The sequence below is a fragment of the Carya illinoinensis genome, chromosome 10, assembly GCF_018687715.1.
Source record: "Carya illinoinensis cultivar Pawnee chromosome 10, C.illinoinensisPawnee_v1, whole genome shotgun sequence".
Lineage (NCBI taxonomy): Eukaryota > Viridiplantae > Streptophyta > Magnoliopsida > Fagales > Juglandaceae > Carya > Carya illinoinensis.
The window spans coordinates 396613-423919 of record NC_056761.1 but is presented as its reverse complement, the minus strand read 5'-3'; the positions used below and the strand labels follow the sequence as shown (position 1 = coordinate 423919).

The 27307-nt window shown below is 38.8% G+C and overlaps 4 protein-coding genes across 6 annotated transcripts; 1 reads left to right on the top strand and 3 right to left on the bottom strand.

The window, feature by feature from the left end:
- Positions 1–4007: 4007 nt before the first annotated feature.
- Positions 4008–7669, top strand: LOC122278963 (SRSF protein kinase 2-like). The gene is made up of 4 exons (XM_043089187.1): positions 4008–4425; positions 4630–5607; positions 6515–6562; positions 6645–7669. Exons 1-4 carry the CDS (start codon positions 4201–4203, stop codon positions 7080–7082), a joined length of 1689 nt encoding a protein of 562 aa, XP_042945121.1. The 5' UTR covers positions 4008–4200; the 3' UTR covers positions 7083–7669.
- Positions 7670–7792: 123 nt separating this feature from the next.
- On the bottom strand, positions 7793–12151 carry LOC122278964 (sulfite exporter TauE/SafE family protein 4-like). Of its 2 annotated transcripts, none has more exons than XM_043089189.1 (12): positions 11369–12151; positions 11101–11260; positions 10505–10705; positions 10282–10343; positions 10139–10187; positions 9918–9973; positions 9747–9833; positions 9549–9599; positions 9184–9423; positions 8628–8721; positions 8369–8509; positions 7793–8235 (listed from the first exon to the last, which is right to left on the bottom strand). In XM_043089189.1, the coding sequence occupies exons 1-12, from the start codon at positions 11540–11542 to the stop codon at positions 8192–8194; spliced, it is 1359 nt and encodes a 452-aa protein (XP_042945123.1). In that variant the 5' UTR covers positions 11543–12151; the 3' UTR covers positions 7793–8191. The 2 variants fall into 2 exon arrangements, with proteins under 2 accessions (XP_042945123.1, XP_042945122.1); XM_043089188.1 differs by having other exon boundaries at positions 7793–8224; positions 11369–12146.
- Positions 12152–15078: 2927 nt separating this feature from the next.
- Positions 15079–17475, bottom strand: LOC122278962 (embryonic protein DC-8-like). 2 transcript variants are annotated; one of them, XM_043089185.1, is made up of 3 exons: positions 16199–17475; positions 16008–16120; positions 15079–15668 (listed from the first exon to the last, which is right to left on the bottom strand). In XM_043089185.1, the coding sequence occupies exons 1-3, from the start codon at positions 17399–17401 to the stop codon at positions 15527–15529; spliced, it is 1458 nt and encodes a 485-aa protein (XP_042945119.1). In that variant the 5' UTR covers positions 17402–17475; the 3' UTR covers positions 15079–15526. The 2 variants fall into 2 exon arrangements, with proteins under 2 accessions (XP_042945119.1, XP_042945120.1); XM_043089186.1 differs by lacking the exon at positions 15079–15668 and adding an exon at positions 15681–15806.
- A 3257-nt stretch (positions 17476–20732) lies between these two features.
- LOC122279424 (probable glycosyltransferase At5g03795) lies at positions 20733–24351 on the bottom strand. The gene is made up of 4 exons (XM_043090082.1): positions 23755–24351; positions 22486–22712; positions 22003–22351; positions 20733–21760 (listed from the first exon to the last, which is right to left on the bottom strand). The coding sequence occupies exons 1-4, from the start codon at positions 24154–24156 to the stop codon at positions 21083–21085; spliced, it is 1656 nt and encodes a 551-aa protein (XP_042946016.1). The 5' UTR covers positions 24157–24351; the 3' UTR covers positions 20733–21082.
- Positions 24352–27307: the final 2956 nt, after the last annotated feature.

The following is a 27307-nucleotide window of genomic DNA, read 5'->3' as shown; positions in this document are numbered from 1 at the left end:
GGCCTTTTAGAACTCTATCTCTCTCTGCCCTCTCTCTCTGCCCTCTCTCTCCTTTCGGTTCTCTTCTTCCCTCTACGAAAATCATCCCTAACCCAGGAACGCTTCTCTACCCCTTCCGTCTCTCCTTCACGAAAACTTCTCTCTGTCTCTCCTTCATGATGGACTTTGGTCAGCCCACTCCGTATGCGCCCAACTATCTGTGTTTTCATCCAGCCTCCTCCATGCTCTGCGCCGAACCACTCCACCCCTACATCACGTGATGCTGCGCCGAAACCACCCCAGCCCCAAGTCTTACGGAAGCCACCACGGATTTGCATCGGCAACCCAGAAAAGTCGGCAGGTCCAAGACGTCGCCACCCTCACCCCAGCCCATAACCACCCTCCATGTGAAATTCCCTAGCACTTCCCGTATCTTTCACCTCTGTTTTTGGTGATGAAGACAGAGCTTGCCACGGTAACATCACTCCGCACTACCACCCTCCACGTGAAGTGCCTTCTGAGTCATGATTTCAGACCGTAGGTGTGCGAAATTGGTGTACGCATGAAGAGAGGAGCGACAGAATCGCATACTCCAGCTGGGTCATGCTTGAAAAGGCCAATGAGTGTCTCAAACAGCTTCTCTCGCTTAAAGAGTCTCTGTTTGATCCTTTTGTTTTTATTTTTATTTTTCAAGGTGCAGTTATGCTTGAACTATTGAAGGACTCAGTTTCTGTAACCATTTTGTCGAGTGGGTTTTCTTACCAACATCAACCACATGACCGGACTGTCTACTTACGTAGAATTAGCTGTCGGCAATTTCGTTGTAGTGTGTATAATAATTCTGTGATAAAGTCGAATAGGTGGTGTGCGATAATGCCTGACCTTCGCATAATCTCCATGCGGCAACCAGGGACGCAACAAAATTGTTTATTACGACCCATTTGGAATGACAAATCTCGCATCGATATGAACATGGTTGCGACTGTTGATGCTGGTCCGGTTTGTGAAGAAGGGGAAGGAAAGGAACTGACTGGAGGAGGAGATGAAGGGTTGAAGCATCTTTTTTTTAGCAGACTTTGCCTCCTTGGGGAGATGTAGCGATTCAGAAGGATCGAGATATTGAACCATGATGTGTTGGCTTGCCTGAGTCAAATTCTACTGCGACTTACGCCAACAGTGGGAAATCGGAAATCATTTTCACCACATTCACAGCGTCGGTTTCTTGAGAGAAAATGAGAGTAGAGAAAGGGGAGAGAAAGGGAAGGAGAGACAGAGGTTACAGAGGTTAGAGATTTCGGACCCAGAGAGAATGAGAGAAGAGAGAGGGAAGGAGAGAGAAAGGGAAGGATTTTTTTCGGGTGAGAGAGTTTCAGAGTGTGAGAGGGAAAGAAATCCTTCGCGTGAGAGAATGAGAGCAGAGAGAAAGGGGGGGCGTTGATCGCCTATTGCGCGTTCAGCCGTGCTTTTGCATATGCCCCCTACGTGGCCACTTCTCATTGGCTTCCGATAATTAGAGAAAAAAGGTGGCACCGGTCAGAAGCGTTTCTCATAAAATTTCTTTATGACTGATATGGTCTTAACTATTGTTGTAGCTCTCTGCAAATAAACCATCTAAGAGATAATACTCTGCCTAAAATAGAGATTCCCACCCCACTCTCCAAAGGAGGAAAGGAAACTTCTATGGATAAAACGTCTAAGAAACGATCTCTATTTTTTATTATTATTTAACTTAAAAAAAATTAACAACAAAAGAATAAAGATAGATATGAAAAAAACGAATTATGGTCTAGATCTACTTCGTTAGAATTTAAAATCAGCCATAAAAGTCATATTTGAACTATCTAATGGCGGGAGAAGCTGTCAGAATGGGTGATCCGCCATTATCTTCCCAACGATCTACCTATGAAGCATATTGTGCTACTTGTGCTTCAAAAGAGGTGAGGGAGGACTTTAGATCCATCTTTTCAGTCTTGACTTGAAAGAAACAAAATAAATTAAGAAAAGGCATGAAATGCGAGAATGAGATGGAGAAGAGAATGAGTGATGGAGAGAGGAATGAAGGAGATGGGGAAATGAAGAGAAATGAGGGATGTATAAATGAGGGAATGAGGGAGCCTCCTCCTCCTCCAGCAATTTAGAAGATTTCTGAATGAGAGTTTGATAAGGAAAGTGACAGCACTAGGGTTTCTTCTTGAGATGAATAGTTGAAAACGTGAGAATAAAAAATTAGTTAAAAAATTCACTTGACATAAAAAAGGTATCGAAAAGAAATAAGTTAAAAGAGACAACAATGGAAGAATAATAAAGTATGGAAAACTCTATCCTTTAGCAAGTTAGTGTACTGATGCATACCAATCTATCTACGTGTATTGTTTATTTAAACGATATGTTTTAATTTGGGTGGGAATGAATTTTAGACAGATGGGAAGGCAAAACGCCAATTTGCATGGTAGCACTTCTGTTGTCCCTCTCTCTCCATTCTCCTCTATTCACTTCTCCTCTCCCGTTGTTCATTTTCCTTCTCCATTTTTTGCAATTTCTTATCCTCTCCCATCGATACTCATGGTCTCCTCTTCGAGTTTTTATCTATAGATGGAGTTTGCTGTGAGGCTTTTGGATGGAGGATTCGGAAGATAGGTAGTCATCGATGTTGGGTTCAACCATGAACCTCCGGCGTGGGTGAGCAACGGTGTCTGTTCTGAGAGAGAGAGAGAGAGAGAGAGAGAGAGAGAGAGAGAGAGAGAGAGAGAGAGAGAGAGTGTGTGTGTGTGTGTGTGTGTGTGTGTGTGTGTGTGTGTGTGTGTGTGTGTGTGTGTGTGTACTATGGGGCAAAACCGATACTTAGAGAGAGTTGACGTGAAGAGTGAGAGGCTTAACATGTAGTCTCGGTTGTGGTGGCTGCTTTGAGAGTTGGTGTAAAGCTGTGAGACATGGGAGTTGATTTTTGTGGCTTACGATCATGTGGGTGTGGTGCAACACTAGAGGTGGTGGAAGTTGTTGGTCTGTAGAGTTTTGCTTACTCTGTTAAGGTTGTTAAAAATAGAGGCTTGTTGAGTTCTTGGTGCAGGTGATTGTGTAAGATAGTGGCTCTCGGTGGTTTGCTTTTGGAGGTGCTAGCGGACAGTGCTGGTGAAGCATCCAATATGAAGCTAGCTTCCATTGGTGTGGCGATGGAAGAATCACGAACGACGTACGTGAAAGTGGGCTGTACTTTATTTTTGTTTCTTAAAAATAGAGACTTTCGTGTTGTGGGTGTAAGAATGTTGTGGATGTGGAAGACATGCGATGATGAAGATTTTCTTTCAATAGTTTTCTGCTTGGTTGGGCTAAGGTCCTTTGTGCATTGGTGGTTTGGTGCAGCTGACTAGCTACGATGCTCGTTGATTTCCAACTAAGTGATTTTTGGTGGCATGTGGTTGTAGGTGTAGAGATGCCTCCATGACGTGATATGTTTGCGTTGGGTGAAAAGAGAAACGGGTGTGTTGGATCAAAGGGAGAGGGAGAGGGTGACACGGGGCCACAAAGAGGTCTAGCGGTTCAATGGTGGCAATTTAATTGTGGTTAGTGTTTCCTTTGGGCTGTGGGAGGTGGTTTGTGATAGTTGGCTTATGGTTTCTACAAGAGCGGTGGTCGGAAAGTGTAACCTTAGCGTATCATAATGTGCATATATAATTCATATTTTGCTATTCCTTTTGTTTTGTATTTTTAGCAAAGGAAAAATTTAGGTATAAGTATAATTATATACTAATATGTGCATCAATTAAATATAATTAGTCAAAAAATAAATTTTATTAAAAATAATACTAATTTAAATTTTTAATATAAAAAAATTAATATTAATATACAAATTAATAATAATTTTATTTATATATAGCAATACTCTTAATAAAAGATATAAAAAGTCATGTCTATAATCGGTGCGCGATCAATACACGAGATTGTTTGTACCGGAAGAACTGATGAAGTATTTTAATAGAGTAGAAAAATAATAAAGAATAAAAATTAAGAAAATTTTACTTAAAATCCAGAATCGAGTATTTTGGCTAAAATTTGGCAAATGCAGTCACAGTGGAACTAGGTGAAGTTTCATTCCCACTCGGTCACTCTCGCTCTCTTCGCAGAATTCTAACCCAGAACTCAAAAGTCCCAGCATCGCAAGCCACTAAACCATAGCGATTTGGTGAAAGATCGCAAATTTTGAAGGGGGATCGACAGGAGGGGATGGAGATCGAGGAGAAGCAGCAGCATCAGTGTTGTTCTTCGGAGGATGGGAGGGAGAGCAACGACTACACATCGGAGGACGAAGGGACGGAGGACTACAGGAGGGGAGGGTACCACGCGGTCCGAATCGGCGACGCCTTCAAGAACGGCCTCTACGTTGTCCAGAGCAAGCTCGGCTGGGGCCACTTCTCAACCGTCTGGCTCGCCTGGGATACCGATTTCTCTGTACCTTTCTCTATCTCACTCTGTACTTTTTGCTTGATCTCCTTCACCCCACTATGGTTTCCATTTTTAAGCAAATATACACAGATACATGCTCTCGTTTTGGGAGAAACTGAATGGTTAATGAAATATTTTGTTTTATTCTTCTTCCTAATTTTTTTTTTTTTTCCCGCCTGCTGCTTTTTTGTTAATATGCAAACTGGGCAGCGATTTGTAGCTCTGAAAGTACAAAAGAGTGCCCAGCATTATACTGAGGCGGCCATGGATGAGATAACCATCCTGCAACAGATTGCTGAGAGCGACCCTGATGATAAAAAATGTGTAGTGAAGCTCTTGGATCATTTCAAGCATTCGGGTCCCAATGGGCGGCATGTTTGTATGGTTTTTGAGTACTTAGGGGATAATCTTTTGACCCTTATCAAGTATGCGGATTACCGGGGTATGCCCATTAATAGGGTGAAGGAGATCTGTTTTCATATTTTGGTGGGGTTGGATTACTTGCATAAACAACTTTCCATTATACACACTGATTTGAAACCAGAAAATATTTTGCTAATGTCCATGATAGACCCTGCTAAGGATCCCCGAAAGTCAGGTGCTCCTCTCGTTCTTCCAAATAGTAAGGATATGGCTGCAGTAGAGTATGGGGCTATGAAGGATAACGAGACCGTAAACGGGGATTTGACCAGGAACCAGAAGAAAAAGATCCGACGAAAGGCAAAGAGAGCAGCTCAGGAGTGTGCGGAGAAGGAAGTCTCTGCGGAAACTGAGGCAGATCCAGAATCATCCGGTGCTGTGGAGTCTTCTCCTAATTCGAAGTTGAATGTGGGTTGTGGAGAAGACCAACCTACTAGTTCTGTTAATAGATTGTCAGATGCTGACGTAACAAAGGGTACCGGGCAAGAAAAGCACTGTGGTAAGAAAGGAGACCGCTTGAATAGGCAGAAGCTGTTGGCATCAGTTGACCTCAAGTGCAAGTTGGTCGATTTTGGGAATGCGTGTTGGACGTACAAGCAGTTCACGAATGATATTCAGACAAGACAGTATAGGTGTCCAGAGGTGATCCTTGGATCCAAATATTCTACCTCAGCCGATCTATGGTCCTTTGCTTGCATTTGTTTCGAGCTTGCAACTGGTGATGTGCTCTTTGATCCTCATAGTGGGGACAACTTTGATAGGGATGAGGTACAGACGTTATTTAGCAAGCTTCTATTTTTTCCCTTTTCGTGCCATCTATTGTATGTATGTAATTTCATTTCCGCAAACAATTGCATGCCATTGTTTCAAATGGTAAGTAGAAAATCATTTCATGCTACTCTAATGGTCGCTTTGTGCGGATAAGATTCTAGCATTACATTTGTGCTCTACTCTGGCAATGAGTAGAGTGATTAGAGCAAGAGATGAAACTTAATACATATGTTCCTCTACAAAAGAACATTGAAATGATGATCTTCTTAGGAAAAAAGAAAGTTCAGCTAAGATTTTCAATTATGCACTAGAATTCATATGTTTTTCCGGAGTTTATTATAGTCACAGTTCTAACATTTGTATACTGTCATTTATCAAAAAAAAAACATTTGTATACTGTTTTATTCTTTGTTTTGGTGAGGGTGGATCTTCCTTCCCTCCAATCCTTCCATTTGGTTCCTATCTACTTGGAACTTGGCGGCCCCTTTTTTTTGGTTGTGGGGGGGGGAGGGGGGGAAGTGAAAATGTATCTTGATATTTGATCTACATTTCCCACGAGGATCTGGGTGTTTGACTGCCTACAACGATGTTTTATTTGGCATGTTTTCTCATAACGAGGCTTGAGTTTCCTTATAGGAAGATTGTCCATAGCAAATCTTTCGTGGTGTTCCATCTTTCTCTCTATATATAAGCTGTTTCATGTTTCCTTTTTGCCTTTGATCTCTGTTTCATGAATGTTGTGGATGAATGAATATCATGTAGGTTTTAAGCCAAGTAAGAAACTTTTTTTAATCTTTTTACTGGTGAAGTGTTCCCACAAGTCATCCATAATATTTCTCTTTTAGCTTCCAGCATATTCCACTGTATGTACTCTTTTCTCAATAAACAGAAAAATTTATTTCAGGATCACTTGGCTTTAATGATGGAGCTTCTTGGAATGATGCCGCGAAAGGTGAGAAAAGTCTCTCATTTTTAAGTAGTTCTCTTAGTGAAACACTTAAGCCTAACTTCCAAAGTGCCCTTAATTTTCTCAGATTGCCTTAGGTGGCCGCTATTCGCGGGATTTCTTTAATAGATATGGCGATCTGAGACACATTCGCAGGTTGCGTTTCTGGCCCTTGAACAAGGTTCTCATCGAGAAGTACGATTTCAATGACCAAGATGCAAATGATATGACTGGTTTCCTGGTTCCAATCCTCGACTTTGTCCCTGAGAAGCGGCCCACTGCAGGTGAATGCCTTCTTCATCCATGGATTGATGCAGGACCTCGTCTTTTGGAGCCATCTATGCCCTCTAATCAAAACCAAGTGGCGGACAGTGTCATTTCTGAAAAAAAGAGGGAGAAGGATGAGAGGGAAGCAATGGAGGCTGGAATGGGGAATATTGCCATCAATTCAGAATCTCAACCAGTCAAAGATTTTCCAGCTAGTGGTAAACCTTCCGAGGGAGCCAGTAGTAGTTCATCTAGGTAGGCCGGCAGCGAATGTTTCTTAAAGGAACCTTTGTTGCCATCATCTTCCGTCAGTTTTGTTTGATAGCTGCTGGCATTCTGAAGAGGCACGATTGCTTCCTTTTTTCTTTCTTTGGTTTGCATATTGGTTTTATGAATGGCCGCTCGTGGGGTGGAAAGCATTTGGTTCTGATGTGTCCAAGAAGTTTGGGCGAAGCAATAGATTGAACAAAGTACATTCTATGTTTCCGAGGAAACTCTCTTTCAAACATAATAGCATGGTCACAGCTAACTTGTTCATGAATATTGCTAAGTTGAACCATTTCAATTTGATATTTAAAGGATTGATACATTACTCAAGTCCTAAAGATTATCCCAAGCAGATTACAGAGTGGATTGCATTATCTGCATGACGAGGAGCTGTCTTAAAGTTGTTCGAGTTATCTTAAGTTTTGTGATGGTTTGGCGCCGGTACTTGCCAGATTTGAGGTAAGTAAGATCTTTCCCCGTGCACTGGACTCATGATGGAGTTTCTTAAGTTAGAACCTCCTTGTGGAAATGATATTGGTCTTTATGCGTTATTTAAGCCATGTACGTTCTCCTAGTTAATTGGTGCTGAATTAGCTAATTAAGCCATGTTCTTTTTCATACTTCAAACTGCAGATTGAAGGTGGAAAATATTATGAGACGTTCACCGATCAAAATTGCATGCCATTATTCAATGGAGCCTTGTGGAATGAAATATTTTATCATAAATTTTGTGGATAAAGTTCGAATAACTGACTAAATTTGCGACGTAAAATTAAACATACATATAATTCTAAATGCAATGTCTGAAGATATATAATTTAATAGGGGGAGGCATGTAGGTAACACACCCAACTCCCTGATCCACACATGAAAACCAAACCTTTACTCTTGATCATTGCAGATTCTATGATTTTTGTTTTTTTATTTTTGGAGGAGAGGGTGGGTCAACTAGGTATTGGCCAAGGCTCCTCCGCTACTAGCTTCTCCATGTAACTTCCACCTCTGTTTCTACCACTTTTCGTTACCATCCATCTCTAAGCCTTGCTAGAGATCACTGACTGCTACAGAACCCTAAAAATCCCATGAACTCGTGATTGCGTATCATTTGGATGCTAGTCTCAATACCAATGATCCCTGCGGAATTTCTCCACAAGAAAAAAGAAAGCTAAGCTCATTAGCCATGATAATCAAATTAATAGACAGTGGTAAAATATACACCCCAAAAAACTTTAGGTAATTCAAACATATACGATCTTTGGCATAAGAGATTATTTTTACCCATTGTGAGAGCGCTAAGAAAGATGACGCCAGAGAGAATGAATATAATAATTGATGCTCTTCCAAGAATTGTGATTAGTTTTCTTATGAAGAACTGTCCCCAAAAGCCAGCTAAAACAGACACCGACGTGAGGTATAGAGCTGAAAAACAAGTAATACTTTAATAAAAAGTGCTGATATTGAAGTGGACACCATAGAGTACTATGGATGGAATGAAAATCAAAAGCAGGGAGTTAGATACTGCCATATTCATGTATACCATAGGGAATAGGGAACCTCTTGAGAAGGTAAAACTCCACCACTGACAAGGATGAAGAGAACGTCATGACAAATGTTGCTGTTGCACTTGCCACCTGTGAATAGAAACCATTATTTTTGTTGAACATCTTGCGGTTTCATCGTTACCTCTGTCAAAACTTGGGAGAATCCTTTTACGACAATATGCTACAAAACATTAACTTTCAGTACTTAGAAAAAATATACTCAAGAAACATGATTTAGCTTAGCTATAAACACTTTCATAATCATAGTAAATAAATCGAATAGTCCAAAGGATGTGGCCTGTGGGGAAAGTCACTATGTGTATAATCTTTCCCATCCTTCTGCTAAAAATAACAAAAGAATCTTTTAAAAGAACAATATTCCTTCCCGGAGGTTCAGACTGTTTGAGGATTGAGTTTTGTAGCCCAATCACCATTGCTTGGCCACACAAAGCCATGATAAATGAGTCGTGATTTTCAACAGTTATCCAGAAGTACAATCATACAGGCATGGAATATTAAGTACACACTTTATATAGTGATGATTGTACGTACCTGGGGGATGACACCAATCTCAAGGAGTAGCGGACCTAGAATGAATCCACCACCAGAACCAAGCAGACCCCCAACAGTGCCTCCCAAGATCCCACAGAGCGAGCAGAAGGCAATGTGCATTGCAGTCCATTCGATGGAAGCCTCGCAAATTGATTCAGCATTACCCGTCCTCTTCCTCTTCTTGTGTTCTCTGTACAGCTTGACTGCTTCATACCCAAACACTCCGAGTGCTATGGGAAACTGATGCAGAAGCGACCAACAAGTACTGGTGAGGTCGACCCCACAACAGAAAATTAAAAAAGAAAAAAAAGAAAAAAAAATGGTAATGATAGTCAAGTTTGCTGGTAGCTAGTCATGCGCGTTACCTGTAAGAAGAAGAGCACCCAATACCATGCACTGCAAACCGCTACATCATTCTGTTAGATACATTTAATACCATAATTAAGGACATGGAGTCTCGGGAAGAGAGAGAGAGAGAGAGAGAGAGAGAGAGAGAGAGAGAGAGAGAGAGAGAGAGAGAAAGGGGGGGGGGGGGGGGGGGGGGGGGGGGGGGAGGTGCTTGCCTTGATGATCTGCAAGGCTAGGAAATATACCCAGACAAATAGTAGTACCAAAATCCTTTTCCACCTGAGGTTGAGGCATAATATTTGCTGAAAGATATGGACCATCGTATCAGTTAGTCTCGCCATGCAAAAGGGGGAACTTCAAAGAATCTGAAGTAAACTTTTGCTCACCACTTGAGTTTTGTCTTCTCTAGGAACCAATGGCTCATACTGGGTGTCTATCAGAACTGCAGATTACAAACAAAAGGAAGTAAAATTCATCATTTCCACTCATTTCAGATTATTTATGAATGGAAATACCAATAGATGATTCATCATGAGAAATAGCCTCGTTCAGTAAGTAAAATTCATCATTTCCATACAAAGCTATGCATGTGAATATGCTTTCTTACGTTCAGCACGAGAGTTGACCACAGTTTCTTGTCTATTGGCTATTTCTTTCTGCAATTTTTCCCCAACAATCATTACTTTATAATGAGCTACTTTTGTAGAAAAGGTTATTGTAGCAAAGAATTGAGAAATCATAGAACGTGACCTTCAAAACAGTCTCTTCCTTCCACATCTCAATTCCCTTGAAGAAAGATCTTGATGAGGTTCCTGCTCATTGAGAGGGAGGGAGGGAGGGAGGGAGGGAGGGGGGGGGGGGGAAGGCTCTTTGTCAGCAGGGACACATTTAAATTCAACTAATAGTTATTTCTTCTACAAATGCGAATGGAACATAAAAAAAGGGGGTGGATAGTCATGATTTTTAAACAAACCCAAGAAGAGAAAAATGATGAGGACAGTAATGAGCCAGTAGGGGAAGATGACGCTAAGCGCGACACCAATAGTGATGCCAAGCATGAGCATGGGCTGGAAGAGAAGAGCAAGGTCGTAATCTATGATTGGCACTTCCTTTGTTGGATGTAGAACTCTTAGATTGTACCAGACTGATGATGCCGATGCCCCCATTATCATACCTGCAACCATTAATCGGCCACATGCGAGGAACCTCGAGCGTAAGCAAATTCCAAGTAATATATGATATAGTATACATCTAAAAAGAAAATAATTATATGATTGGCCATCCGATAAATGTGGTACATGTTTTTGCCAGTTATAACTGATTCCTTTTCCTTCAGGTAAAGGAAAGAAAAAAATTGCTTCTAGGGAACAGTGGGAAAAGCGGAAAAAGTACGGGAACAAGCACAGAACTTTGAAAATTAGGACCAAATGGGCAACGTACAATTCAAATGAAATCCACCAAAGATCAAATAACACCCACTTAAACGACAAGAATGAAACGAGTTTGACAGAGACAGAGATCAAAGGAAGAGAAGAAATTGAGAGCAGACAAATGGATGCAGGGGGTTACATTTAGAAAGCGCAGCAGCAGACTTGGTATCGAACCCAACGATCAAAGTAAGCATAGGAACAAAAATGCCTCCCCCTCCCACCCCACCAACAGTTCCACAAGCCGATCCCAGAAATCCTATCACCGTCGCCAACACAATTCTCCAGCTGAACTCTAATTCCTGCATCGAAAAACGAAAACCCAGTAAACAAATAACAAGTCCCTGATATAAAACAATTACAAACACACAGTTAAAATAAATATGAATGATTCCCTAACATAGACATACGGGCCAAACAGTTTTGGTTATGGATCCATCCGGGGAGTGCGGTAGAGCGAGGTTTGTAGATGTCAACCCGTTTTGGTACGAGTTATTATAATTCGGATGGCTGACGAATAGAACCGAGAGAATAGCCACAGAGAAACCCGATAGGAGATAGAGCACCAATCCCCTTGTGGCCATTGTTAAGACGTTGGCTCTAGGAACAACCGAGTCCCCTATTGGCTATTTATCAGAGCACCCACCCCAACCACGTTATTTCCTGCTTCTCCCGAGATGTATATATATGTAAGAGCATCTACTTAAGGTACTTTTGGCATGAGTAGACCGCATGCATCCCGCGCGGGCATCAGAGGAGGGAAGAGCCGGATACAGATTACTGCAGAAATTATAAATTAATTTATGGTATTAATTTCTTAATTAATTGCAGAAACATAGCCTCGTTCTTAGTTTAATTACATTAATAATAATGAAAGTATGTATAGTAATAGAATAATTTCCTCCCATGCATGTAATCCTGACAGCGAAATTTGCGTATAAATGGAATTAAATTTACAAGAAAACCAGCGCATGATTGTCAGTGACAGATGAGAACATTTTAAGTGGTGTACGTGTACTGCTCTGTCGGAGTTGAACAATATAAATGATTTTTCCAGCTCTGAGGTTTAGATATTTGGACGTACGGCGTAGTGCTAATTTCCTCCCATGCATGTAATCCTGTCAGCGAAATTTGCGTATAAATGGAATTAAATTTACAAGAAAACCAGCACATGATTGGCAGTGACAGATGAGAACATTTTAAGTGGTGTACGTGTACTGCTCTGTCGGAGTTGAACAATATAAATTATTTTTCCAGCTCTTAGGTTTAGATATTTGGACGTACGGCGCAGCGCTGCACAAGAGGCGGCCTGGGCATATCAGAAACAGACGCGATACACATAATTAGTTTTGGTGGTGCCGATCTAATAGAACCTCGGCATCGACCATGCCCACAGTCTTGCTGTTTCAGTTGGATACGTAACCCTTCTTTTTCTTTATCGAATTAAAAATTAGACCAGAAAAAGAAAATGGATATCAATAAATTAATTAAGTTGGATTTCACGTAAGTAATGAGCTTAATGCACTCTTACACAAAGATAAAAGAGTAGCCTTGGAAGGAAAACAAAGCTGAAGGAAGCCGGCCAACTCCAAGCATGCACACAAGTACGTTATTTAAGATGGCGTTAAATTGTAAATTACGTACCATACATATTATATATTAATGTTGTTTAATTAAGCCAAGCTGCAAGCTGTTAATTCGTTTCTGTTACAATACAACTACTTTATAATTTTGTGTTAGCTAAGCTAGGATCAGATTATTATATAAACAAATTAAACTAATCGCTCTAGATTAATAAACCATGCATGCAAATCATGGTAATTAATTAATTTACATCATCCTAATTCTTATTATTTAATAATATGATATTAGATGATAGGTTCACAAGTAAAATATAATAAATAGTTATCAATCATCTAATGTCACATGATCATGAAATGATAAGATCAATATGATGAGAATTTAAATAATAAGTAGTATTATTACTCAAAGAATGCACCCACAATAGTAACATGCATATATATAGGTACATATTCATCCAAGTAATTAATTAGATGTTGCAGTACGATTCATGAATTACATGGAAAAATGGTACCCGATCGATCGAGGCTGATCAGTACTGAAGCTTGTACTTTTGACACACTAGCTCACCAATTTACTCTAGCACTCCAATTGACTCGTAGCTTGGCCTTTTCATTAGGCTTACACACATACAAATGAATCCCATGCATGTTGCCTTTTATAGTCTCCTAAGTCGGGGGAATGAAAATTTACGGACAGCCACATGATTCAGTCAGTCAATAGATCAAACTTAATCCATGACAGCTACGTCTTCAAGATAAATCTAGAAACATTAATTTATTGTAATGTATTACTAATTTTATTGCATTAACATATATATATATATATATATATATATATATATATTTATAGCTAATAATTATGGCAAGCAAAACATTTCACCACCTCATTAATTATGGTAATTGGTGAAGAAAATGAATCTCATCTTATATATTTTTCTCTAAGGTCAGGTTATTTTTCTTAAAAAATAGAAAATGACAAATGTATTATATTATATTATATTATATATCTGTTAGATCGAGCAGGTGAGAGATTCGATGGACAAAATTAACCAGTTCGTATTCCCAGGATCAGATGAGGAAATTAAGGATATAATTAAATTAAGCACAGATTTGATCTCTATCATTATTACTGATGTAATAAATAACAATATATATTAAAGCAATTGTTTGTCTCTAATTATAAGGGCCACTGAGCCAGGCTAGCTGCATACATGTCCACTTAACTCGATCGTAATATTATGATCTAAACAATTAATTAAAAAAAAAAAAATCCTAGCTCGCACCTAGCTAGTTTCAATATATACATAGATTTCATTATTAATAATTTTGAATATCCAAACGGCCGTGATCTTATAATATAATATATTTTCAACATTAATTCGATATATACAGTACTACTATATAATATATATGTGTGTACATGTGCGCGCGCTTGAAATGAAACCAGGCCAGTGAGGCTCATGGATGAGTCGACCTATACTATTTTATATACATAACTTCGATCGCATGCATGTGCACGCATGATGGGTACTATATATCATGATGGTCATGCAATAATGCTGGCCAACAATCAAAAACGTCACTCCTGATCTCTTAATTGCGGATATATATGTCTAGTATATATAGCTGCATGCTCACATGCATGAAGTAATACCTTTATCTGATCTCAAAATCTATTAATTAATCAGCCATATATATAATGAGAACAACCTCATGATCCTAATTAAGGGTTCAAAGAAGAAATTAATTTAATTAGTAATCAGTATACATATACTGGAGTGGGCCACTTATCACTTATATATATTTTAATTACGTTTTTTAAAAAAGAGATTAATCAATTCAAACTAGTGCATGGTGACACAGTGATCAGTGGCTCAATATATATTCACACTGTCACGCATGCAGGTAAGTTCGTTCGTACGTACGTACGTTGGAGATCAACGCGATCGATCGAGTTGCAATTAACGTCGCCAACCTCAGTTCCACGTACGCGCGTCACCTTTTATTCCCCGTGTGTGGGCGGACAAGCATCAACGATAGCGCGCCAGGGGCATCTCCTTTTCCTTTGTATCACACTGATTACACTACTTCCAATTTTACCAATTCGGTCCTATTTTTCGATTTTAGTATAATATTAGCTAGCTAGTGGATTATATAATTTGTATAATTATACTACAGTTATATTGTAATATAGTATTATTATAACTACTAATACTATAGTGGATTAATAATAATATTGGTATATATATAATAATATCATATAAAAAATATATATAATAATATCATATAAAATTATTTAAATTATATAGAAACAAATTATATATATAACCAACCGGTGTTTTTTCCCCCCTCGATCCAAGCACAAACCAACCAGTATGTACGGCACAAAATATGAACCAATAATATAATGATTTTCTTCATCAGTTTAGTGGATAAATTCCTATTCTTACTGAGATTATTTATATAATTTTATTTTCTAGTCCATGTTCCTCATCAGAAATTAATGCATGGTATGTACCATCTGAAAAAGATGATGCTAGACCATTAGAATTATCCTCCTTTTGGATTGCGTTCCCATAGACCTGATCTTATGAATTGAATTAAGTGCACCAGGGCCAGGGGGATGTGCCCCCATGATCCGTTGCAAATAGTTTCTGCCCGAACAAGCTTATTAAAAGCCTTAAAAGAGGGACTCGGGCCACTCGGCCCGTACACACACACAGAATCTAGAAAGTACCCAAAACAACACAAACTAGGAAGACTTAAAACAGAAACAAAGTTATACAGGCAATAACCCAGCCACACCCTGGGCCAGTGGGCGTACGTGATTACTTTTTTTCCCGACACTCCAAACATATGGTATTGGTACCCTCATCCTCTATACGGCCCACATCGTTGAAAGTCTGACCGCTAATCTGATCAGCCTCTTTCAGCGTTGCCGCCACATATCCTGGACGGGTCTCTCTTCATCATCCACCTCGTTCTCTACTTCTTCCTTCCAGAACCGCCGTGCTCGCTGGCCGCGCGCTTCTCTTCCACCACATCCGTTGGTTGAGTAAGCTTTCCTTTAATGGCCTCAGTCACACTACCAATGGCACTGAAAATTTTGCCCTTAGCCGCGATCCCCCTTATCAAAACAGCAAGCTCTCTATTAGTTGTCACGATCACAAATCAAAGAGAGAAAAAAACCCCCTCATTTACAACCCTCACGCGAAACGAACTTTACACGGAGCTCAAATAGTACTGCCACCAAACCGCAGTCACCCTAGCCAAATCAATGAGTCATAGACGTTGCTCGTATCAAAATAAAATCCATAACTTGCATGCACAGCGCACACTAATAAAACATATATTATAGAGGCTTTATGTATATTCTAAGAGGAATGTTAAAATAGATGGCTGGTCATGACTCAATCTGTGTTCCCTAGTAAATTGCGTACATTTTTCTTATCGTAAAGTTTGTTACCTTTCAGCTTCATTGACCTCGTCGTCACGGTCCTTCGGGGTATCTTCATCCTTACCTTGAAGCTTCAACTCTTCCATCTTCGGTCTTGCTTCCTCCTTTTCGCTCAACTTTTCCTGCAAAATAGCTTCTCATATTTCAATAGAATCAAAAACAGCACTAGCTAGCTGGAATTATAACGTGTCATTATATACCTTGGTTGCCTCTTTGGTTTCTTCCGCCTTCTGTTTGGCTTCCTCTTTCTTACCTGACAAGAGATCCATGGCTCTTCGGGCAGCATCAGCAGCCGAATCTTTCAGCTCGCCAAGCTTACCTAAAGTAGTACTATCCTTCCCTTCTTTTGCTTTTTCAGCAGTGTTATCCTTGTACTCCTCCATCTTCTCCGCCGTAGCATCTTGCCCCTGTTTGGACTTCTCGGCTGCCTCCTTTGCCTTGTCTTCCGTGTAGTCCTTTGTTTCCTTTGCTTTCTCCGCCCCATAGTCTTTGTACTCGCTCGCCTCTCCCAACGTCTTGTCCTTCGCCTCCCTTGCCTTCTCCGCCGCGGAGTCCTTATACTCTTCTGCCTTCCCCAGTGCCGAGTCCTTAGTCTCTTGTGCCTTCTCCTCGTAGTCACTCATCTTCTCCTTAGCCGACTCCTTTGTCTGCTTGGCCTTTTCGGCAGCCGACCCAGTATACTCCTCCAGCTTCTGCCTCGCCGCATCTGTGGTTTCCCTTGCATTCTCAGTCGTATAGTCCTTGTACTCCTTCGACTTCTCCGCTGCAGTATCCTTAGACTCCCTTGCTTTCTCTGCCGCAGCATCCTTTGCCTCCTTAGCTTTCTCAGCAGCGTTTTCTGCTGTCTCTCCCGACGACTCCGCAGTTTCCCGACTCTTGCCAATTACCGTTTCCTTGGCATCCTCAACTGCCTTCAACACAGACCCAATGATACCAGGCGTCTCTTGCTGTTTCTGTGACTCTTCCCTCTCCATTTCATCCCGTTCTTCCTCCATCTTCTGCCTCGCCGCATCTTTGGTCTCGCTCGCCTTCTCAGTCGTATAGTCCTTGTACTCCTTGGACTTCTCCGCTGCAGTATCCTTAGTGTCCCTGACTTTCTGTGCCGCAGCATCCTTAGCTTCCTTTTCTTTCTCAGCTGCTTTATCGGCGGTATCCCTCGTCGATTCCATAGTGTCTTGACTCTTGCCAACAACAGCTTCCTTGGCATGCTCAACTGCCTTTAACATAGACCCAATGATACCGGGCCTCTCTTCCTGCTGCTGTTGCTGTGACCGATCAGCTTCCATGTCCAATTTAGCCCGTTCTTCATTCTCTCGCTCTCTGTTAACGTCTCTCAAATCGGACGCTGCAAGCCTCACGGTCGCCTCGGCTCTCTCTTCCTTGAATTCCTTCCGCGACGCCATGTGTTTTGATTTTCACAAAAACTCGAAAAAACTCACCGAAATATTAAGGTTTTTAAAACACTTGTCGTTTTCCGATTATTTGCCGGAGAAGCTACTTAAAAGAGTCTACAAGACTATGAGTTGATTGCTGCATAGGTGTGACACGTGGTGGTTAATATTGTTGGAGATCGCCACCTGGTTATGTACGATGCTTTATGGACGCGTGGCGGATTTGTATGCTTGATGAGAAGGAACACGTCGCCTTTCATGCACATCTCCTTGGTTTGCATGCGACTGTTTAATGTCTGTAGCGAGAGAGGTACTTCAGCGCTCCTGTCGGTGGTAGAGGTTCTTTGTAGTATTTAGCTTCCACGTGTATGTAATCGTGGCAGATTTGGCTTAGCTAATGGCTACGATCTCCATTCAACCGGATGATGATCAGTGGCCGAGTCAGGGTTTTCTTGGATGATCACGATGGTATTTATTATTTTTTGAGACGTGATAAAATTAAATTATTTTGACGCTTAAAAAATAGAATTTTCTTGTCTGCTTATTAATAAATCACAATGGCCATTTGTTGGAAATTTAAATCTTCAAATTATCTTTCTAAGATTTACTATTTACAAGAATAATAAAAAAAATAAAAAAATAATAACAACACAAGAAATTTACGTGAAAATTTTAAAATAGGAGAAAAACCATCAGATCCAGAGAAGAAAATTTATTATGTAAAAATTGTTACAATCACACAATTTTTCTCCTCACCACACCCACAAAGCTACCACACTAGTAAATCTTTAACTCTATACCTCTTCCCCTTTTACAAAAGGCTACTAGAGGAATTTAACTAAAGTCAAAAGTTACTAGATAAGCTTTCAACTGGTGCACTTAAACTAAGAGGCTAAACCTCTTATTTATAACCCATGAGTCTTGTCTCTTCCTCACTCACTACAAATGTGGGACTCCAAAGAGCAAAACTCAACAATTTCTATCTTGCGACTTTGACTGGTCCCACAGCCAAGCTCCAGTTTAATGAAAATCTTCATAGCTTACGCTATCATGTTTCACCATAAAAGCATACCTACTCAGAATAAGCTAATTCCAAGCATTTCACTTTGTCCCATGTCGAAAAACAATATTGTTGAAAATTATGGTGTAACTTCCACGTTTGGCTCTCCTGGAAGTTCATCAGCCATCGACATGAATTTCCACCACACACCCTGCATCAATGCCAAACCAATGCCTATGTACAAATTTGTAGACCCGCTAATATTAACACATCCTCTATCATGGCAACTTTGAAAATTAGCGCATTGCCATGAGGATGTACATGTCTCTTTTTAAAGATCGAAATCTTCCATGAAGAGAGACACAATATTAGCATCAATATCAGTATCTCCATTTACTGATTTGGAGCCACTTGCCAAACCTGCTCCAGCTCTTAGAAAATTTTCTTTAACGTGCCCAGATTGTCCACACCCCCAGCAGACTACTTTCTTCTTCATGGAGTTCTTCATCTTCCCATTTCCAGCTGCTACCATCGCTAAGTTTTCAAGTGGAACATTACTTCCACTACTTAGTCTTCTCTCTTCAGAAAAGATTTTACTGGTAACCTCTGAAAAAATTATTTTCTTCTTCCCATGTATCAAAATAGGTTTCATGTGCTCATAGGAAGGTGGAAGAGACCATATGAGTCTCAAGGCTTGATCTTCATCATCAATTTTAACTTCAATAGCTTCTAGTTCAGCGACAGTGCCATTGAGAACGTTTAAATGATCTGAAATAGTTGTACCTTCACTCTTTCGCAGTGTATAAAACTGCTCCTTCATGTACACGCGATTTGAGATGCCTTTCGTCTGATACAACTCTTCGAGTTTTTCTCAGAGTTCCTTTGCCGTAGATATTCCATGCACATTTGCAAGAACATTTTTGGTCAGGCACAGACGTATTGCACTTGCTGTTCTCAAATCCAGATCCTCCCAATCTTCATCGCTCATTTTAGATCTGCTACTTTCACCAGTCACACTAGTACCAGTGCTGACTTCATGTGTTGGTTTGCCCTTCAATGCCTTGTGTAATTCTGATTGAATCAAGACATCCTTGACTTGTACTTGCCACAAGCCAAAATTGATTCTCCCATCAAATTTCTCCATCTCAAATTTGACAAGATTTGAAGGTCTACTTCCTGACATTGCTTTGATGAATTTACTGTAGAAATGAATAGTACCTCACTAAATCAGTTCCCAGGAAAGATTGGAGGGTCACAATGGACACACTTAAAATTTCCAATCTCCTAGACAGAACCTCCTTAGACTGTACGTATCCACACTACCACACAAAAGCTCCACCCCACAAAAAGAGCATAGTGGCTCTGATACCAATTGTTGGGAATTTAGACCTCCAAATTCACCTCCCTAGGATCTATCATTTGCAGGAATAATAAGAAAAATAGAGAAATAATAACAATACAAGAAATTTACGTGGAAACTCCAAAACAGGAGAAAAACCATCAGACCCAGAGAAGAAAATTCACTATGTGAAAAATTGTTACAATCACACAATTTTTCTCCTCATCACACCCACAAAACTACCCCACTAATAAATCTTTAACTCTACACCTCTTCCCCTTTTACAAAAGGCTAATAGAGGAATTTAACTAAAATCAAAAGTTATTAGATAAGCTTTCAACTGATACACTTAAACTAAGAGGTTAAACCTCTTATTTATAACCCATGAGTCTTACCTCTTCCTCACTCACTACCAATGTGGGACTCCAAATAACAAAACTCAACACCATTGGCGGTAATATAATGATGACCCAAAGTCTGGTAATTTTGCTTCATTAATATACATGCAGCATGGGTTACGTACCGATTGACAAATTTTATACGAGATTTTTTTTTTCCGATCTGTAAAATTAAGTATATTAATTAATACATGATACAGAATTATTTACATCATCACTTGGCAATTGGCATTAATATAATAGAGACTTACATATAAAACGGCAAAATCGTCATGATCTTCCACATGATTCATGTTAATTCTCAAGTACTGACGGCCATTTAAAGGTAGCCGCAATCTTTAATATTATTACATATCTTAGATTTTGAAATGCATCGTAGCAGAGACAGTGGTAGTTGGTAGTACTACTCCGACACGAATTAGTTTTTAAAACATTTAAGAGTTTTGCTACATAGAGGGATATTTTATATATCAATTTGTGTATTAATAATTTTTTTTATTTAAAAATATATATATATATTAGCTAGCTGTGGAGCCTTTGAGTTGCAATCTCTTCGTCAATATATATATATATATATTACTTGTAATTCATGTATAGATCAACATGTACAGCTTGTAAACAATTTGTTTAAAATTAATACAAAACCGATAGGAAACAATAATAAACTTTTGCTGCGTTCACAATATATGCACGTACGTACATGATAACTTAATTTGAACCAGAATGAAGATAATCCAAGCAGCTTGTCCACATTGTTAATGCCCATCATTAATTTCACATATTTCAAAAGTGGAATAAATTGAATTGAAATTCATGATCTAGTAAATGCCATATGTTGTTTACCTGTGAAGCTGGTAGGTGCAGTACTGTTGTCAAATGCATACCTAAAAACTACCTCTTTGTCGTTTTGAATTTCGTAGAAATTCCATCTAGGTGTGGTACGTACCATGCACCAGTCACAACGCATCGGCATCATTAGGGACACGAACATTCAGTCTTCTAAGCCAGACAGAATGGAGGATCATGTGAAAGACATCAAATCGCTTAGGTGGAGACTGAACCATAAAATGCCTCCTTACCTGTACCACCCTCCTTTGCATTCTTATATACTGCCTTGGAGAAATCGCCATTAGGATTTTCTTCAGGTTTGGAACATCATTAACCGGAACCTCGACAGAGAAGGTCTTCCAATTCAAAACATCACTAAACGGCGGAACATAATGGTCTGAAATCAGAACTGGAACACAACCTCCGTAAATGGCCTCCACAACTCTTGGGCTTGCAACTTCGTAGCCACTTGGGCATAAGCAATACTTGCTTTTTCTCATCATGTCAATGTAGGAGATGCCTTTTGGAAGGTACTTGTGCACCCTTATATCTTCATCTTTGTTTTCCCAGTGCTCAAAAACGACTGGTCTGACGGGGCCATGGAGACCTCCAGCAAAGAAAGCCAAGATTGGCCGACGAGATGGGGATGGCCCGCCGATAAATCCTTTTAACGAACCAGTTCGGAGATTGATCTCTGGGAAGGACACGTCCTTGGTGGGGTTGAAACCCTCTGACGTATTAGCATTGCAAAGAACTCTAATTGAGTTTTTGAAAAGATAAGGACTGGAACGGGAAGTTTCTGGCCCCTGAACCCAAAGATCGATCCGGTATATATTATTAAACCGTCCGAATCACAAGAATTATTAATATTGACTTGATATATATTAACTTGAACAAAAAGCTGCAGGAATATTAAATTAAATTGTAACAAGAGTTGATCTCCTATATATATCATGAACATGATGATAAAGCTACCTATATATATAGCTAGCACAGTACCATATATGTATATATATAAACACACATGCATGCTGCATGCAGCACTTACCCAATCATGGCAGGAAAGCATAAAATGATCGGATGCTATGCTTCGATTCCAATATGGGTGCTTTCCTGCTATTAGATTGATATAATCTGCAACAGTCTGCTTAATGGGACCAAAATTGTAAGAGTCAGGCACGTATACAAATTGGACCATCATTACCACACTGAAAGGGAGGAAAAACAAATGTGCTTTCTCAGGATCTCGGGTTCTGAACTGCTCATTCATCTCAATCCCATGGATGAAATTTCCTTCTGTAGAGTATATGCTCCTGCAAGGACCGTTATGAAACAATGGGGGTTGCCCTTCTTCATAGACAAATATTTTGAGTTGCTTTTCCATTTCCACGTAGCTCCTGTACGTATATAGGGCCGGGAGTGTTAATTAATTAATGAATTTTTCACTGGATTGCCGCATTAATTACATTACTCATGCACTCATACATGTTGTCTAGCGCTAAAATGATTCTCGACACGGCTAATTAATTACCTGTAAAAGGCTTTGGCATTCCTGTAAATGGGACCGTCCGGAACGTAGTCAGGATCTAATATTTCATGAGTTTGGTTTCCATATTGTTTAGCTTCCTTAATTGCTGCTCGAGCTCTTCTAAGACCGGCTTCAATTCTATCTAAACCGGTCGCATGATGAGATTTATTCGTTGAAGCAGTTGGCCCACTCACGGAATCATTGTACACATTTTCCATGTAAGGACCATTCTGTTATATATTAATCCAAATATTAATGGTTATATATATTAACTCACTACGAAATAAATTAGTTAAAAAAATATAACAAATCATTTCTTTACAAATAATTAATTAACCCAAAAATATAATGTATCGTCATGTGAATTAGGCCGATCGAGATCCGTACGTACTAAAAAGTCCTCCAATAGTCTATTAATTTACTACTAATTAAACTTGTAATCATGTAAAGGAAATATTAATTAATTAATATACCTTAATTAATTGGTACAAATTAACGTTCTATTTACTAGCACTACCACATTTGCGGAAAGCAAGTGATATAATAAAATGCATGCGTTAAATGAAAATTGATGCAGACAAGTTTCATCTTAGAATTAGATAAATGATTAGCTTTCCCAAACTACAAACTCGGGTCAAAAGGAGAAAAACATCAATAAAATAATATTTAGACATGCTAGTAATATAAGTTTATACGGCCAACCTTCCTTGGAGAAAAATTTCAGCAAAATAATAATAATAATAATAACAACAAAATAAAAATAATTGGCGCTGTATCTTCTTTTCATAGAAGAATAAGCTTTGCGATGGTGCCTATATGGCCTGTACATCTAACAATATCGATATTACATTACAAAAACCAAACGAATAAAATTGAAGGTGGAAGATGACAAATATTATAATCTACTTAGTATATTATTGCTCAAAATCAATTTCTAGTTAAAGAAATAAAATCTAAAATCTATAAAATTACTACTTGTCTAAAGAGTTTAAGTTGATGAAAAGAAATATATTTTATTATTTATTTTATATCTTAATATTCTCCTCACATGTGAGCTAGACTCTTTTTCGATGGGTGATCCAATACTTAAAATATTTAATTAAATAGAATAAAATATTGTAGAGTCAAAATTAGAAGTCAATGCAAGAAGAAGAAGAAAAAGAAGAAAAAATTGCATGCAAAAATAAATTAACCACAACAGAATACAGATAAGGGCAAACGAACCAGACAAAAAAGAGGGTTCCAATTACATCTTCTACAGTCTACTTGTACCTGTATAGCAGCTTCTATATCGTGTGGAGGAGTAGACGACCGATTTATCAGAGAATCATTGGAGATAGCTTCTTCCATATTGAGAACTTGTGCCACACCCACTTGTGACAGAAAATCCAAACGCTTTCCGTTCTCTTTTACTGACGAAACAGGAGAAGAAGAAGAAGAAGAAGAAGAAGAAGAAGAATTAGTAGTACGGAGAATAGAGCTCCATAGCCAGGGGTATTTGGATAATAAAACCCTATTGGAGGTTAATGGACCCAATACATGAGAAACGAACCCAGATACCACTATCAATGGCACCACCATAAACAGCAAAAGTTGGACAGAAGATATTGATGATGAACCACAAAACCTACGCCACTTTTTGCTACCTCCCCCCATATCTACTATTTCCCTCATTTTGAGAGCTCTACAAAAGCTAACTGTTTATCATTCAAAACAAAAAACACATCTAGCTATATAATCTACGCCCCTTTTCTCCCTTTACTATAGCTGAAGATTGGAATCGAGGCTTAGGAAGGTCACGAACATCTGTTTTTCTGAGCAGGAGGCAAGTGACCATTTGGTAATTAGTCGTAATTGGCTGGCTTCTCACGACAAGCGTCCGCTTGTTTTGTCCTCTAGTTCCGAGCTCCTCATTCAATCTTTGGTAATGCCTATTCAGCCCTCGACCCTCACCTTCACCTAGAATTACTGCACGTTTTGAACGCTGGCTGTGGGGCCTCGCAAAAGATAATATTGCTAGCTAGCTTGTACATAATAAATCAAGAACTCGCTTTCTACCAGTTCAATGGTGGGTATCACTCTCAAGCTAGCTAGCAGTTGAGCAGAGTACGTTTATACTGTTCTTTCTTTCCTTTTTAACCGTCGAGCGATTTTTTTTTTTTTTTTGTTTGATAAAAACATTTGGTCCAATGCACAGCACCAGCAGAAATTCCATACAAAAGACAAAAAAAATGCCCGACCCCTTTTCTTTGTTAATGCTAATTATGCATGATCGGAGTCGTAAATTCCTGCCAATGTATATATTTTTGCTGCAACTGGTCCTAATTAATTTGTCACATAAGAACAAAATGACTCAAGGCAGCTTATAGATAATCCATGGATGATGGAGAGCCACAAGAACCATGCATGCTCTTACATGAGAGAGTAATGTACAGTGTGTTGTTCCAATGGATTAAATAAGCAACAATGACCTCCAAACTAAAAGGGCGTAGTCGTCTTTTCATATGAATTGTTTCTTTGGCTATTATGCTCGTAGCATACGTAGCTGTTGGCCTTTCATTTGTGCATGGCGTGCTGTCCCACTCATTTACAGATCAGCATTCAGCAAGGAACGAGCGACAGAACGGAAGTCTTTAATCTTTATCAAAAAAACAAAAGAAGAAGAAGTCAAGCTCTTGTTCCATCCCCTAGCTAAGCCAGTTTCCTATTATAATATATCAGTTTTTTCCTTCTAATATTTATTTTTCCTACAATTTTTGTATAATACCAGGAATTAATGCATATAAAAGTTGAGTGATTACTTTCTTCTTCTTCTTCTTCTTCTTCTATTTGTTAAGCACAGGGTTTGGAGAACCTATTAATCTCGCCCTGGCGAGAATTTATATATATATATATCATTACCAGCTTACTGCGTGCATGCATATTTGATAAACAAGTATTACGGCAAAAAGACATGCATGAGATATAAGTCAGTAATTATTATCCTGATCATCATATATAAATGCTCACAGAATGCCTTCTAATTGAACGATATTTGTGAATATTTGTCTCTCAAACCTTCCGGCAGGCACCAAGTTTCATTCGATGATCAACTCGTATGTTAATTATTTTGTTGTATATAGCTAGGCTTTGGACAAAAAGAGTTGCAACTTGCAAACCAAGTGGTCCTTATTTCTTAAAAATACCACTTGCGCGCATACTCAACATGTGAAAATATTAGCTAGCTTGCGATCGAATACATATGAAGTTAACTAAAAAGACATGACCTTGAACCCACAGTCGGCAGTCCTAACGAAACAAAAAAGAATTAATGAGAGTGACATATTCATGAATCAGATTAGGCGGGGCACCCTAGCATTAATAATGCAATAACGTGATTTATTATATATGAGAAATGATTTCTACAAGTTTCAAATGGATAAATTCCATGCAAGCCCTTATTAAAAAGTGAACCATACCCAAAAAAAAATATAAAAAAATTATTTTTTTATTAGTTAGACCTACTTTTTTACAAAGAGAATATTGTATGAAACTTGTCTAATATTTGAGACTTGTACCTAGAATTCCTCATTGTATAGTGATGCACATATATATACGGCATGTATATATAATTGGAATCATGTACATATATGTATGTTTCCGTGACGTAGACGGTGATTAATGTTACAGAAGTATATATATATACAGTACTCACACGTACGTACTGCATTCGTTAACATTAATTTTTTTTTTTTCTATTTTACGATTGAGACAAACAGCAGCTTAATTCTTATATATAGATATGGTTGGCCAGAAAGGTAACGCGAGTACTAGCTGTGAATGTGACTTATTGTAGCTACTTGTTTTAAATATATATTAATTAAACCCGACTAATTTCTCAGATCAGACCAATTAATTAATTAAAGAAGTAGATAATAGTACTTTAGCTAGAAGTCATGCATGCGTACGTTAGCTACACAAGGGACGATAAAAGCAACAAAACCGGCTTGGAATAATTAGCTGATCAGATCATTGAGTCACCTGCTAGTTAGCCTGATCATGAGTTTTAACTCTCTCTCTCTCTCTCTCTCTCTCTCTCTCTCTCTCTAAATTGTTTCAAATTAAGGAAGATGATCAGTTTGCTTTAATGGAATTTAAGTTTTAACACAAAACCGGCTTTGAATTATTATTTCTCCACTTTTTTATATTATGATCATAATGCTGAAATTAATTTCTATTAGCTAGATCGATTTCTTATGTTAGTTGTTCTTTGCTTTATTAATTGCTACTCACAAAGCTAGTGATCATCAGCTCGATCGATCGCTTTAATCATTTTACACCTATATATTATCTATACATTTATTAAATAAATATTATAAAATTCACTTTACGCGCGTCCTATATATGTCTCTTTTCCACTTTAACTCAAAAAATTCAGACAAAAAAAAAAAAAAAAAGGTGTAAGATTGAGACTTAGTACGTGACATGAGCACGTGCAACAAATACAAACTTTTAATCAAATATGATGATAGCTGACAACGTCACAATATGATTGCTTTTGTTCGAAGAGTTTTGGTGGAAATTCTTGAAATGTTAAATTAATTTCCGACGGTAATTATACATATATATTCGTAATAATGCTAATTACGAATTAAGTAAACAACTTGGAGTACTAATTATAATATTGCCTGCCAATTAAGGAGGACGGGTTAATATATCCGATCGAGGTGAAATTTGCTAGCTTTGGTGTGATCATGCACGTGCCAATTCACAGCGAATATGATCATGTGCTGATCACATCGAGGGACAATATATATATATATATATATAGCCATTACGATTTCAC

Coding starts and splice junctions, on each gene's coding strand:
- LOC122278964 (XM_043089188.1), bottom strand. CDS start 11,542: ATGGCCACAAGGGGATTGGTGCTCTATCTCCTATCGGGTTTCTCTGTG. Junction 10,344..10,504: donor CATCATTTTTCTCTTCTTGG/GTTTGTTTAAAA, acceptor CTCAATGAGCAG/GAACCTCATCAAGATCTTTC. Junction 8,510..8,627: donor GAGGTTCCCTATTCCCTATG/GTATACATGAAT, acceptor CTTGTTTTTCAG/CTCTATACCTCACGTCGGTG.
- LOC122279424 (XM_043090082.1), bottom strand. CDS start 24,156: ATGAGGGAAATAGTAGATATGGGGGGAGGTAGCAAAAAGTGGCGTAGG. Junction 22,713..23,754: donor ATATAGAAGCTGCTATACAG/GTACAAGTAGAC, acceptor AATATATAACAG/AATGGTCCTTACATGGAAAA. Junction 22,352..22,485: donor AATGCCAAAGCCTTTTACAG/GTAATTAATTAG, acceptor ATATACGTACAG/GAGCTACGTGGAAATGGAAA.
- LOC122278962 (XM_043089185.1), bottom strand. CDS start 17,401: ATGGCGTCGCGGAAGGAATTCAAGGAAGAGAGAGCCGAGGCGACCGTG. Junction 16,121..16,198: donor AAACCAAAGAGGCAACCAAG/GTATATAATGAC, acceptor GCTATTTTGCAG/GAAAAGTTGAGCGAAAAGGA. Junction 15,669..16,007: donor GAGGTCAATGAAGCTGAAAG/GTAACAAACTTT, acceptor TGTTTTGATAAG/GGGGATCGCGGCTAAGGGCA.
- LOC122278963 (XM_043089187.1), top strand. CDS start 4,201: ATGGAGATCGAGGAGAAGCAGCAGCATCAGTGTTGTTCTTCGGAGGAT. Junction 5,608..6,514: donor ACAACTTTGATAGGGATGAG/GTACAGACGTTA, acceptor AATTTATTTCAG/GATCACTTGGCTTTAATGAT. Junction 6,563..6,644: donor TTGGAATGATGCCGCGAAAG/GTGAGAAAAGTC, acceptor TAATTTTCTCAG/ATTGCCTTAGGTGGCCGCTA.